General features: G+C 52.0%; 1 protein-coding gene across 5 annotated transcripts in view; it reads left to right on the top strand.

Moving 5' to 3' along the window:
- The window catches only part of STX1A (syntaxin 1A), a 50412-nt gene extending 37233 nt beyond the window's left edge, over positions 1–13179 (top strand). Inside the window, exons 7-11 of one of the 5 annotated variants that reach the window (XM_048519516.1) lie at positions 1958–2031; positions 2572–2709; positions 8334–8451; positions 10623–10710; positions 10787–10897. In XM_048519516.1, the coding sequence (XP_048375473.1) occupies positions 1958–2031; positions 2572–2709; positions 8334–8451; positions 10623–10710; positions 10787–10796 (428 nt within the window). In that variant the 3' untranslated portion in view covers positions 10797–10897. Of the gene's footprint in view, positions 1–1957; positions 2032–2571; positions 2710–5790; positions 5810–8333; positions 8452–10622; positions 10898–11918 lie in introns of those variants that run through there. The other 4 variants (XM_048519519.1, XM_048519518.1, XM_048519517.1 and 1 more) reach the window with 4 other exon arrangements.
- Positions 13180–14102: the final 923 nt, after the last annotated feature.

Raw genomic sequence — 14102 nt, 5'->3', positions numbered from 1 at the left:
TACCTTCCTGCTGGGTGACCTTGGGCTAGTCACAGTTCTCTCCAAACTCACTCAGCCCCACCTGCCTCACCAGGTGTCTGTTGTGGGGAGAGGAAGGGAAAGGAGCTTGCAAGCCTCTTTGAGTCTCCTTACAGGAGAGAAAGGTGGGGTATAAATCCAAACTCTTCTTCTTCACTCCAGCCAAGTGAGTGGCTTAGCCTGCCTTTTGGTGGTGGCTGGCAAACTTGTGTCCCCCGATGTAGGGTTTGCTGCATCTCTCTGGAAGGGTGGCTTTTTCTGGCTGCCAGCCTGACAGGGTGGGAGCGTGAGCGGCTGGATCAGCAGGTAGCTGGGCGGAGGTGCAGATGAGAGAGACTAGAATAGAAGAGCTGAGTGGGAGATGTGGGGAACTGGAGGAGAGGATGCCGCATGCAGAGCGGAAGTGCCGAGTGAGGACACCCCACCTTCCTGACTTATGGAATGGGACGGCAAATCTAGCTGGGAGGAGAAGGGACGCAAAGCCGAACTTCGAGTTGGACAGTGGGCAAACATTGAAGCCCCTTTCCACTTCTTCCCATGCTATTGAGTTCTCTTGTTAGGCAGGGTGATCCAGTTTTCTTGGTTGTCTGGGCATACACTGGCTAATAGTCCCTGGTTGCCCCACTTTCTAGGACTACTCTTGCTGGGTGTGGGTTGACAAATTACCGTTCGGAGCTGGTTTATGCCCCCCAACTCTGCCAGCCGATATAGGCAGACAAGATGGCTCAGCTTCTTGCAAACAGTCTACCCGGGGGAGCGTTGAGGCCAAGAGAGACGGCGAATAGCAAAGAAGGGACCAAGGTGAATTATAAACCCAAATTAGAACTGAGAACCTTTCTTGGCCTGCTGGCCTTCTTCTGCTGGCGTGAATAACAAACAGAAAGAGGATTTTGCAAGGACTTTGCAAGAATTTTGGAGGATGGGGTTGGAACCCCGTGCTCACCCAATACTACCAGGTCTTCTTCTCCTGGCTGCAGTATTGCCATATGCCATTTGGGATTGCTACAGGGACCCAAACCACGAACTGAATTTTGACATGTGTTCATGGTAAGGGTTTACCCCCAAACCACTTTTTTAAACGTAAGATTTTCTCCAAACTTGGGGGTTCCCTGGCACTACCTTTAACGGTAACCATGCTGACTCCATTGCCTGGGTTTGCTTATCTGCTTGATGATCTGCCTTTCGCTTCAGCGATGACATTCTGATGTGGCAGGCAAGGAAGGGAATGTGGCCTCCCGCACTGCGTGCTTCTGCCTTCTTGAGCTTTCTTCAACGGTGCTTTGAGTTGTCCTGTCTCCTGATCCCTGATGTTCGCTTCGGGGCACAGCTTCTGTGTGCCGCTTCTCTCTCTGTACCCTTTTCGGAGAATCCAGCCAGTGAGCTCCTCTTCTCCCCCTCCTCCCCGGCCCCCCAGAGGGATTCTGCTTCCTCCGAGCCATCCGAGCCTCCCGGCAGCCTCATTAGCAGCTCTTCCTGGCGACTGCTCCAGTTCTGTCAGCAAAGCAGTTTGCCAGAAGCACAATTAAAAGTTACCTGTAGGGCCCCAACCTGGGCTTTACTCTCTAAAGAAGTCCCCAAGGAGAAGAGCTCAACACAGCAAAGATTCCAAGATGTCGGCTATTTGTGTATCTTAGACGGGCAGTCCTCTGCTCACCTTGTCTGATGTGAGGCTGAGAGTATGAGGAAGTAGCTAGAACGAGATTCCCAAAGAGGGCCAATTCATAGCCAGTCTAGATTCTGGTACCATCTTTACCAGCCATATGGTTCGATGGAGGGCCAAGAAGAGGGTTGTGTGATTTCAGCTAAAAACATCCCTTAAATAATGGACATGATAACCTGTTTCCCATAATCGGGGAGTTAGTCAGACAGATGGAATCCTTCCTTCTCTAGTTCCTGTTGTCCTCCTTGTTAATTCTTGGCCCCCCTGTGCTTCTTGCAGCTGGCCGAACCACCACGAGTGAGGAACTCGAGGACATGCTGGAAAGTGGGAATCCAGCCATTTTCTCCTCTGGGGTAAGTCATCTCTGCACTTGAAACTTGTGGTCATGAGGATCCTGGGTCAGGTGTGGTCACTTGTGCCAGAAGCTGTCTGCGAACGCAATGGTGAACCACCTCTGTTCTCATCTTGCTTTGAACATGGCGAGAGGGGTCTCCACAAATTAGTTGTGACTTGATGGGACTTTCCACCACCGTTCTTCCATGGATCTTAGAGTGGTATCCATTGGTCTTCCAACGACCATCCCTAAGTCCATCCCTAAGACCATACCTCCAAAGAAGGAGACTCCACCACACGTCAGTGCACTGCTTCGGAGTGTGGTGGAGTCTCCTTCTTTGGAGGTTTTTGAACAGATGCTCAATGGCCATCTGACAGGAGTGCTTTGATTGTGTATTCCTGCCTTTCGGGGGTTGGAATAGATGGCCCTTGGGGTCTCTTCCAACTCTATGATTCTAAGTCAGGCCTTCACAGGTTTCCCAACCAATTTGAGTAGAAGTGGCAGCTCTTTCCTGACCCCCCCTGCCAAATTCTGTTCACTTTCTCCCTTCCTGCATCAGATCATCATGGACTCCAACATCACCAAGCAAGCCCTGAATGAGATCGAGACGCGGCACAGCGAGATCATCAAACTGGAGACCAGCATCCGGGAGCTTCACGACATGTTCATGGATATGGCAATGTTGGTGGAGAGCCAGGTGAGCCCCTCTGTTGGGAGGCAGGGGGAGGAGTCAAGCAGTTAGGGGCAAGAGACCAGAAGGAGGATCCAGGCCCAGTGAGCAACTTGGGAGACAAAATCTGTTCCTGTCTTCCAGAGATTAGGCCATGTTAGGCTTCCAGAGATAGATTCACACACAAGCCAAGAATGCTACAGCTTATGGCCTCTCATAAGCTGCAGTGGCGTAGAGCAGGTGCATTCTAATCTGGAGGAACCGGGTTTGATTCCCCGCTCTGCCGCTTGAGCTGTGGAGGCTTATCTGGGGAATTCAGATTAGCCTGTGCACTCCAACACACGCCAGCTGGGTGACCTTGCACTCCAACACACACCAGCTGGGTGACCTTGGGCTAGTCACAGCTTGTTTGTTGTGAGGGGGGAAGGGCAAGGAGATTGTAAGCCCCTTTGAGTCTCCTACAGGAGAGAAAGGGGGGATATAAATCCAAACTCTTCTTCTTTTTCTTCTCATCGTAGTCCCTGTGAGACTCCCCAATGGGAATCTAACCTTTCTACAACTCGGTAAGAGAGCAACTGCTCTGTTTACTGAAGACCCCAGATCTTCGGTAAGGGATGTTTTCAGCTGAAATCACACAACCCTCTTCTTGGCCCTCCATCAATCCATATGGCTGGTAAAGATGGTACCAGAATCTAGACTGGCTATGATACAGCTCTCAGGAGCTGTATCATCGCTACCATTAGGAAGTTTCTCCTAATGTTCAACTGAAAGCTACCCTGCTATAGTCTTAAGCCTGTTCGACCTCGTCTTCCTCTGTTGTTATTTATGTTTATTCGATTTATAGATTTATTTTCCCCAGATAGGCTCAGGGCGGCATACGGCATTGATCAGACAATAATAAAATCCATAAAATCTACATTCCCACAATTAAATCCCTGTTCCATTATTCCACTAAGGGTTAGCAAATAAAATTAACTATCTGGACAAGCCAGATGGGACGGCACGGCGAAGGCGGTGCCATGCCGCCTCCAAGGGGGCTTCAGGCAGCATGGAAAGTAGGGAGACTTGAAATCTCTCTTGCGGCCCAAATTGCCCCATAGAACAAACCAAACTCAGAGGGTGGCGTTCCCAGGCTGGAACGCCAGTGGAAGCTAACTAAAGTTGGCTCCACCCCCAGGAATGCCCTGACCTCCCCCCGCCCCACACAGGTGCCTGCTCGAATGCCAGCATAACTCCATGGCAGCCCCAACTTCTGGGTTGGGCTGTGGAGAGGCTGGATGAGGGGCCAAATGTGTCAGTGTGGCCCTCTGCCGCTCCCACAGATCGTTTGCCCCCTGCCATCTGGATTGGGCTGCCCATCCCTTAAAAACGCATTCATACCAGTCACAGGAAAAAAGGGAAGAAAAAGGAAAGGGGTATGGGGAAGGGAGAAGGGGAAAGGGGAAAGGGGAAAGGAGAGGGGAGGGGAGGCCATCAGAAGCATAATGTTGCTGTCTCCAGAATAATATTTGAAATAGGGTCCTTAGCCATAAGCCTGGCAGAACAGCTCTGTCTTACAAGGCAGTGTGAAACTGTCCCATGTTTCTGCAGCTGGCACAGGTCTTTGCCCCCTTCTTTGTGACAGCAACTTGGGTATACAAAGAGCACAATTGCACCTCTCTTGAGTATTCTCTTCTCTGCGCTAAATATGCATATGCTTTCCTCCTGGCCAGATGTACCATAAAGCCATGGGTGGTGGTGGTGGGGAGGTAGAAAAGGAGGGTGTCTAGTGCTCCCTTGGCAAACTCCAAAGTTCTCAAGTGATCCCAAGTGTGTAAGACACTGTTGTTTCCCTTGGGGAAGGCTTAATGTTTAGCACTGCTGACAGTGTATTGCGCAGTGATTTACCATGTGCGTTGCGCACTGAAGGGCCTGAGGTTAATCTCCAGTCAAAAGACCCACCCAAGATCTTGAACAGCCATATTCTGTTACAAAATATGCCTCTAGGTCCAGGGTATTTGGATCCAAGTTAGTAGAAGACAGCTCCTTTAAGATCCAGTTGCAACCTGGAGACCATGTTACCCTCTGAGACCTGTCACACTCGTTAGTTGTTTCTAAAACGGGATTTGCTGTTGCCACTAGAGATGCCATCAGCTTTAAAAGGCGATCAAGCACATTTATGGCTGAGGAAGGGCTGTCAACAGCCAAGATGGAACTTCCAGGTTCAGAGGCAGTGTACCTCTAAATGTTCCAAGGGCAGCAGAAAAGAAAAGCTTTTTGCCATCATGTTCTACCCGTAGATTCTTGGTGGCCTCTTGACTGTCCTCTGTTGGAAGCAGGAGTAGATGCAACATCAGCCCGATCCAGCAGGGCTATTCTTACCTTCTGTTTTTACCTTCTGAGAGCCCACGTGGTGTAGTGGTTAAGAGCAGGTGGATTCTAATCTGGAGAACCGGGTTTGATTCCCCACTCCTCCACCTGAGTGGCAGAGGCTTATCTGGTGAACCAGATGTGTTTCCACACTCCTACATTCCTGCTGGGTGATCTGGGGCTAGTCACAGGTCTCTCCAAACTCTCTCAGCCCCCCCTACCTCACAAAGTGTCTGTTGTGGGGAGAGGAAGGGAAAGGAGCTTGTAAGCCCCCTTGAGTCTCCTTACGGGAGAAAAAAGTGGGGTATAAATCCAGACTCTTCTTCTTGTTGGCAGGATTGTCTTTGTAAACCACAGCATCATATCATGGGCCATGTTAGGGTACTGCCATCACATAGGGATGCCCTTGAGTGTTGGAATACCTCCAGACTCTGGTACCCTGATATGAAACACGAAACAGACTTTTGAATATTGCAGGTAGCCGCTGCCAGAAGCATCTCTTCTTCCTGGGCAGCGTTTAGCCAGGCCAGATGTTGTGAATCCCCTGCCATGACAAATGGCAACTGCGACAAAGGAACAGGAAGATCTCTGAGCAGCCCAGTGCCACAGACCTTCTTTTAGGAAAGGGAGAAGGGAAAGGAAGTCCTTTGGAGAGGGCTTGCCTGGCGGGTGTGGTCTGGTCTCTGGTTGACCTCTCTGGGGACCCTTCCTGAACCCTGTTTCTACCCCCCCTCATGCTACCGTGTGCACCTGGATAAGGGCGTTCAGGCATTGTCAGGTAATGCCCAATTCTTGGTGTGTTGGGGGCAACTGCATGTTTGTGGTGCATGGCTGCTGTTTCCCTGCATGCTCCGAAGGTGGTGGTCGTGGGAAGGGAGACCAGGGGGCCATCGACGGCAGGGGCAGATCCAAGCTCCTGTGTGGCTCATTTCCTCTCAGCTTTTGCCAGCCAAATAGCCAGACCGAAATGGATCGAGGGCTCATTGTGATGCTGGCGACCGTGTCTTGCAAAAGGAAAGGTTCTTGGGATGAACGGGTTCTAGGCAGCGCGCAGGTGATCGCTTGAAGCCGACATAAGAATATTCACAAAGTCAACGTTTGGCTTTTCCTCTGCGGTCTCTGGTCTGCTAAGGAAGTCTTTTTTTTAGTGTTTGTAAAAGACCTAGACAAACTGTTGTAGCCAGAAGGTGGCTCTCTTAAACAGCTGTTCAGTCCGTCACCTGGGGCTCAGGAGAATTGCTTTTTGATCGTCTTGTCTAGCCATCGTTTGGCCAAGCAGGTGTGCATGGGCTGGTTAAACAATGACGACAATAATGTGGACTGGTAACTTTTTGTGAACTTGCCTGTCGAAGTGAGAGGTGGGAAAAAAGATCATAAACATTGCAAGCAATAGATGAATCTTGTATGATAGCACTTTCGGGACTCTGGGGAGCGGGTGACCAGACACAGTATCTCAAGGCTGGGTTTGAAATTAGGGATGGGGGCTTACTGTATCCTCATTTTTGTCACGCTGAGAGCTCAACTACAAAGAGCATTTTTTTTATACAAAGGGCAGGCTGGTCTTGCAGAAACGCTTTCTCCGTATTTACGAAAATCGATCCCATCGCACAGCCGCCGGTCTTTACGTTATGATCTCGCAGCCACGAGTTCAGCAACGGCAGACAAACACAGTGCATGAGAGAAATTGTGCCATATGCCCACCTGTCCTAAAACCCACTACTTGGCACAGTGGCCAGAAGGGTTAATGTTTATGAGACAAATGAGGATAGGAGTGCTGTAGATCTCAACGATAGAGTTTCAGGTTGTAGATATTCCCATCGCCCAGCCCTACAGTACGGCCAATTGGCCATGCCGACCCAGGCTGATAGGTGAATTGTAACCTGAACATCTGGAGAGCCGCAGGTTCCCTACCCCTGCTCTAGTTCCTCAAGTTCAATAACGTTGTAAAGCAGCACAAAATAAGAATCACGAAGAAGTCCAAGGCACTCCCTCACCACTGGGTATTGAATTAGACATAACCAGCCCAAACCAGATTAAGGGTTGCTGGTTTCCAAGAAGAGACTTTCAGGATTCCCAGTACCTTTCTTTTCAGGAGGCTATGCTTTTCAGAAACTCTGATAGCAAAATGTTTGAAAACCTAATACAGAGTACCTTTAATTTCATGTTTAACCCAGAAGTAACACCTTGTGTAGTCAGAAGGAGTCGCTCTCGAGCAAATGTTTAGGATTTCCACTTGAAAGGGTTTTGGTTTTCTTTTGGCCTGGGAGTTTATGTAGGGGGAGGCGCTCTAGCAGCCACCCTTAAGTACAAATTATGTACGACATTGAACGCCTGAAGAAGTTGCCTTCCATAACAGTTTTTCTCCAGCTTCTCTGGGGCGGAGTCCACACAAGCCAAAAACAGGATGGTAAAAATGCTGTCCCTGGGGCCCTGTTTGCATGGCTGCTGCCTCCACAACGAGGAAGCACCGTGCCCCCCCTCCGGGCAGAAACACTGGTTTTCTGCCTCGCTCAATTTATTTTTATTTATTTATTGGTCTTATAGACCACCCTCCCCACTCCTGCACATGAAGCCTTCTGGGATGCCCTTGGGCTCATCACAGTTTGTTCAGAACTCTCTCAGCCCCACCTATCTCACAAGGTGTCTGTTGTGGGGAGGGGAAAGAACGTAATTGTAAGCCACCTTGAATCACCTCAGAGGAAAGAAAGGCAGGATATAAATCCAAACTCTTCTCCTTCTTCTTCTTCTAACCCTCAAGATTTATGGCACAGTGGCACTGGATCCTTCAGACCCATGCACATGGTGCAGGTTTGCATTCTGTGCTGCTGCGTCATCTATCCTGGCTTTGCAAGCATGGAGTGGGGGCAGATGATCTGCCCGACATCGATGCCCTCGCTGGCTGCCAGTCTGGCCTCTGAGACTGCACACGGCATCAGATGCGCATCTCTGAACAAACCTTCCAAAGCATGAGGGCTACAAATATGTTTTCTTTTTTCCCCCAAAAAATGAAAAGGAAACATTTTGTTCAAGGACACCAAACTCTGGGTCTTGGACAGCTTCGTGCAACTTTTCTGTGTGCTTTCTTGCAACTCTGGCATGCCTTGAAGTGGAGCTCTGAGCAATGAATAAGAAGTGCCCGATAGCTGAAGAGCTGCCGATAGGGACGCTGCATACCTCTGGAAAGAGAGCGAGCAAACTGGTGTGGCTTTTGAAGGAGTTTGTGGCCAACTGGGTGCTTCCCTCTGCAGGGGATAAGGCAGGATCTTCGCCATCCTTCCTTTCCTCGCTCTTGCTTGCTTTAGCCTCCGTCTTGGGGTGTTTCCGGCTCGGCTGCGTACTTGCCTTGTCCCTCTCGGTTGATGGAAGGTTGTGAGATCGGAAGAGCAGCCGTGGCCGGACCCAAACCACCAGTGAGAAGCGGTAAGTAAGGATTGCCCCGGAAAACGGCATTTTCTACAGTACAAACGCCCCTCCTTTCCTGAGGGCTCAGTGCCAGATGGTTCCAGGCTGCAGAGACCACAGAACCCCACCTAGTCAAGCAGCTTCCAGCTCCGTCTTCTGAGCAGGACAGCAAAAAGAAAAGGAGGAGACGACTGGGCAGGTGATGATTTGGCACCAAGGTCATCCTGCGGGGTGAAAGGCTAGCTGTCCTGAATGGGGGCTGGGTGGCCAGCTCTCCCCGGTCATCTCTAGGATGCAAGCAGAGCCAGGAAAGGCATTCTACAAATTTAGAAATGTACATAATTCAACTTGGTTAATCTCTGGTGGACGTGTAGCGGCGTAGCTAAAGAAAATGTAGCCCGGTGCAAAATCTGAGTTTTCCACACACCCTTCCCGTATGGGCAGCCGCCCTCCCCTGCCACAACCAAACAAAAGTTTTTTGCACCAGGTCTTGAAGTCAGTGTATGGACCCGGGGGAGAAGGAGGAGGGATGTGTGGGGGGCGGTTTTCCGGCCCCCACATGACTAAATGGCCGCAGCCCAGGGATATTTGACCCCATTCGACCCCTGGGTGATACGCCCCTGCTGACGTGCATCCCATTCCTCATCATTATCAGTTTGTCTATCCAAACTGTGAATAGTTACGGAAACAGGTTATTTAGCTGGTCTAGCAGATTTTGCTCTGTATTTGGCAAATAAGCTGCATTGTGTTTTTGCACCGAACGGACCTTGAAAAGTGGCTGGGCATCTTATTGGGGGGTTGCAGTGATATTACTCCAGAAAGCAGGACACGTGTGTGTGTGTGTGTGTGCTGGCGGTGGGTAACCAGCGTCCCGCATCACTATGCTGGTGTTCCGTGGGCTAAATATTCTATTCCCCGACCCCCCTCCTGTGGTGGTATGGATCTGGGGTGGGGTGGGAGTTGGGCCTTCTCCCTGCATGCACTTGTGGCCCTTTGTTACTGCCCTCCTGACGTGGTCCCCTCCTCCTTCTGCTGGGTGGCGTCTGTGCCTCTGTCATGTTCGGTGGCTTTTCCTGGAGTGGTTGGGTCTTGTTTCCTTTGTGTGTGTGTTTTTTCGTGCGAGTTTCCTGTCCCAGGGGTCTTTGCCCCTTTTCTTCCAGAATAGTCTCTCTCTCAAGTGAACACAAAGGATATCAGGCGCTGACCCGTGACACACCTAGCCAGTCTAGTGTAGTGGTTAGAGCACAGGTGTCAAACTTGCGGCCCTCCAGATGTTATGGACTACAGTTTCCATCATCCCCTGCCAGCATCATGCTGGCAGGGGATGATGGGAACTGTAGTCCATAACATCTGGAGGGCCACGAGTTTGACACCTATGGGTTTCAGAGGGTCAGACTGGAATCTGGGAGACCCAGGTTCGAATTTACCCTCCACCTTGGAAGTTTGCTGGGTGACCTGGGGCCAATCACTCTCTCTCCACGGACCCAACTTAACTGGCTTGTTGTTAGGAGGACAGAGTGGAGGAAATGCTGTTAAGTGGCTTTGAGTCTCCATTGGGAAAAAAAGGACAGGATAGATATCGAAATAAATAACGAGACTTAGCAAACCTGCTTCGTAGAGGTCTCCCACTGTCTCATTCCCTGTCTGTGAGGTGGGAGCTCATCCTGTAAGGTATCTCAGCCCAGGGATGAAATTCTGTTCCGTGGAGTCTGGTTAAAATCCCACATCCGCCAGGAACTCTGCCAGGTTTTCCTCCTAGCTTTAGCTGTCCCCATGTATCGAATAGGATCCCCTCCTGAGCCAGTCACAGCTGTTTTATGGTGACCCTACAGGGTTTTCTGGACAAGAGATGTTCAGAGGGGCTTGCCATTGCCTGCCTCTGCACAGCAACCCTGGACTCCCTTGGTGGTCTCCCATCCAAATACTAACCAGGGCTAACCCTGCTTAGCTTCCAAGATCTGATGAAATCGGGCTAGCCTGAGCCATCCAGGTTGGGGGCACCAAATGGGAGTAGCTAACAATAAACGGGCCAAGGAGCAGCAGACACGTGGGTAGACTTTCAAGCAGCAGCTGGGGTGGAAGGGAAGTAAACTGCCCCACTCTGGGATTTCCCCTCAGGCCAGCCAGTTTATGGGCAGCAGAAGTGATTAAAAAAAACTGATGCAGTTTTCATCTCCCTTCCTTTCTAGTGACAGGCCTTGTTGGGATCCCAAAGGAATGGGGCGCAGGACGTACCTGGACTAGCGAACATCAGAGGAGGCTTCCGAAAGCACACAGGTAACATGGGGATGCTCGGAAAGGGCCTGCGGGCACCTTAACAGGAAAACCGGTCTGTGCCTCCTCCGTTGTGCAGGGCGAGATGATCGACCGCATCGAATACAACGTGGAGCACTCAGTGGACTACGTGGAGCGGGCCGTGTCGGATACCAAAAAAGCCGTCAAGTACCAGAGCAAAGCCAGGCGGGTGAGCATTGCTGAATCATTTTACGCGGTCTGTTTTTCCCCGCGTTGCTATTGGCCTGCCGGGATCCCTGGCGCCAGATAAGGCTTGTAGTCAGGAAATGTCCCTTGCAGTTGCTGAGAGAACAACCTGTGATATTACTTCAGAGAACTGATAGATGACCCCAAACTGTAGTTGGCAGTGGCATATTGGTCCTAAATGGCCCCCGGGAGTATGACCACCTTCCAGCGCCCCCCTCCTGCTCGGCTCCCTGCATCCCACATACTGGAGTCAGCAGGGAGGCCAGGAGAGGGCGGGGCTTGGGGGCAGCTCAGATGGGCGCCGCAGCAGCAGGCAGGCTCATGGGCCTGGGGAGGACAGGAGCCGGCCTGCAGGGAGGCCAGGAGGGGGTTGCGGCTGGGTAGTGGGTGGCTCGGCCGCATGCCATTTTGTCACATAGGGGGGTGCCTGGAGCCCCCCACGTGATGAAATAGCATGCGCCCGGGGACATGGGATACCCCATGTTCCCATTAGCGGTACGCCACTGGTAGTTGCCAGGTGCTAACTGGAAATTTCCGGGTGTTACAAGTGATCTCCAGCCAACAGAAATCAGTGCCCTAGGAGAGAAGGCAGTTTTGGCAGGTGGACATTATGCTATGCTGAAGTCCATCTCCTTCCCAAATTCTGCCCTCCCCAGCCTCTCCAAATCTCCAATAGTTCCCAACTTAGATTTGGCTGCCCTGCTCCAAATTTACTCCTTGTCCTGCTCAGATGCCAGCCCCCTGCTCTGGCCAGAAGGGTTCCTGCTTGGCTTCTGCCCTCTCTTCTTCCATGAACTTCCTGCTTCCTTGCCTATTGAGAACTTGTTGGAGGGACTCGTTCCTGAGGAGCATCCCCAGCAATTCTCAGTAGGGGAGGAGGCTCTTTGATGTTCACCGCATTGGGCCCAGCCTGCGTTTCCACAGTGAAAGGACCACTCGAGCGTTGTGGCGTTCTTGACAACGGAATTGCCTTTTCCCCCCGTGTCTCCCCCAACCTCGAGCAGAAGAAAATCATGATCATCGTCTGCTGCGTGGTGCTGGGGATCGTCATCGCCTCCACCTTTGGTGGGATTTTCGGCTAGGAGGCAACCGCCCGGACTCTCGTCTTTGGGAAAGCGGAGGTGGAGAGATGTGGCCGAGCTGCCAGCCTGCGGGGACGACCCTTCCTGTTCCGCCCGACCCACACGGCCATCACGGGGAAGCCTTGCCGACCAGCACTTCCGTTTCTAATGCATGATCGTCTGTGTTAACGCTGTGTGTCCGGTACAGTGTACGTGGGGAGGGGTGGTGCTGTGGCATGCTGGGAAGGGGCAGCGGGGTCCTGGGGCCTGTGTTATTGATCATCGCCGGGCTTCTCTGGCATCACTGCAGAGGTCCTTCGCGCCTGCCTTTTCGGCCTCGATTTCAAGACCCCTTCCCCGTGGAGCTGGAGCAAGAGGACCCTTTCCCTGTCCCCCTTTTCCACAAAGCGGAGCCTGTTGTCGTTGCAGCCCTGAGGAACGAGCTGCCGTCGTCCCAGGCCTAAAGGCCAATCGAGCCATTTCCCGGCCATTGGTCACCCCGGAAGGAGGCGAGGCGCTCTCTCTGCCCAAGCTCTGGCAGCCGCGGTCACCTTTCCCCTTTCTCTCCTTAGCACTGCCAGAGGGCTGTTTGGTTTTCCTATTCTGCAGCTCCAGGTGAGAGCTGTGGTTGCCGAAGGGACAGCTGGGTAGTCTTTCCGGGGCAAATCCATCTCCCCTATTTTTTCACTCTAGTTTACGCCTGACGCTCCCTTCGGGCCGTTTCTCTGGATCTTTAGAACCGCGTTTTCTCCCCAATGGGGACCCAAAATGGCCTGCATGTTGGGGTGTGGGGTTTTTTTTGCCTTTTTCTCTTTCATGCTCACAACCACCCTCCTGCGAGAGCAGAACTGGTCCCAGTGAGATTCCTCAGCAGAAGGGGAATTCGAACCTGGGTGTTGCGAATCCTCTGATCCTCTTAAGCTCTACACCAAACGTGACTGATATTTTTTCAATTGGCTCCTATTTCGCCCTTTAAAGGAGAGAGGCAGCAAGACTCCACCCCCCTCCCCATACTTCAGCCTGAGAGAGGCCTTTCACTCAGCGGGGGGGGAGGGGATTCTTTATGGCCCCTCCATGCCTCCCCAGTGTAAAATATGAGCAGGGTAGATGTTTACATTTGTGTCTTGTGCCCAAAGACTGATGCTTATGGTCTCCTCCCTCATAGACCCAGCTGCAAACCCACGGCTTTGTACCACGTCACGTGCAAAAGAGGTCTGGGTCTCTGCTGTGCCATGCTACACACACCACGCCCTGTCTCTGTCCCAGATGTTGTGACTGGATTATGCAATGCATGTTTGCACCTCAAGCTATGCATGGCAGGCGAAGGCCCCCCCCCCCCCGATTCTCTCCCGGGATCAGGCTAGCAAAAACACCCATTCAAAAGCGTTTGCCCTTTGCCCCATGTGCGGAAGTGTGCGCTGCACAGCCTGCCATTTACATGCGCCTCAGCCATGGCCCACGTGCTCTGTTCGCCTTCAGCACTGCTCAATCTGGCCCAGTTAAATAGCCCTTAAACCCCTTGGCCCCGCCTGCAGGGAAAGGGATCTCATGAAGGCAAGTGTGGAAAGCACGATCCCCACTCCCACCTTAGAAGGAGCGCAGACGTGTGCCAAGATTCTCTCCCCACAATCCCCAGCAGGCTCTCTCTGGCCGCTGCCTACCTGTCCTTTCCCACTGCTTTCTGGTTGCATGTCAGGAGGGAGGCCTTTGTGTGTCACTCCCAGCCCCCCTCCCCACAGGGTACAAAGACAATGCCACAAGGCACTGTCATCTAGTTAAATATGCAATGCAGCAAGTGCCAAATCACCCACTCTCTGCCATAGCCTGGAGGCCTTGTCTTCAACCTAACAGCTTGGAGCCCGGGTGGGCAGCCCCTTCCTTGCGTGGCCCAGTTAGTGCTGTGCCGCCTCCCAGCAGTTTCATATCACCAGCAGTCTTTAAAAAAAAAAAACCAGCGCGCCCCTAGGACAGATCAGTGGCAAGAGGTGGGGAAACCCAGCAAACCCCCTTGCAGAATCCGCCGAGCAGGAAAGCCTCCTGTGTGGTGCCCAGTGGCAACAGGGTGAAGCTGCTACCACTGAGGCATTGACCTTAAAGGTACAGGAATGGAGGCCTTGCCCTGCATGT

The sequence above is a fragment of the Sphaerodactylus townsendi genome, linkage group LG16 (assembly GCF_021028975.2).
Source record: "Sphaerodactylus townsendi isolate TG3544 linkage group LG16, MPM_Stown_v2.3, whole genome shotgun sequence".
NCBI lineage: Eukaryota > Metazoa > Chordata > Lepidosauria > Squamata > Sphaerodactylidae > Sphaerodactylus > Sphaerodactylus townsendi.
The sequence above is the reverse complement of the archived record's forward strand: the minus strand, read 5'-3'. Positions and strand labels throughout refer to the sequence as shown.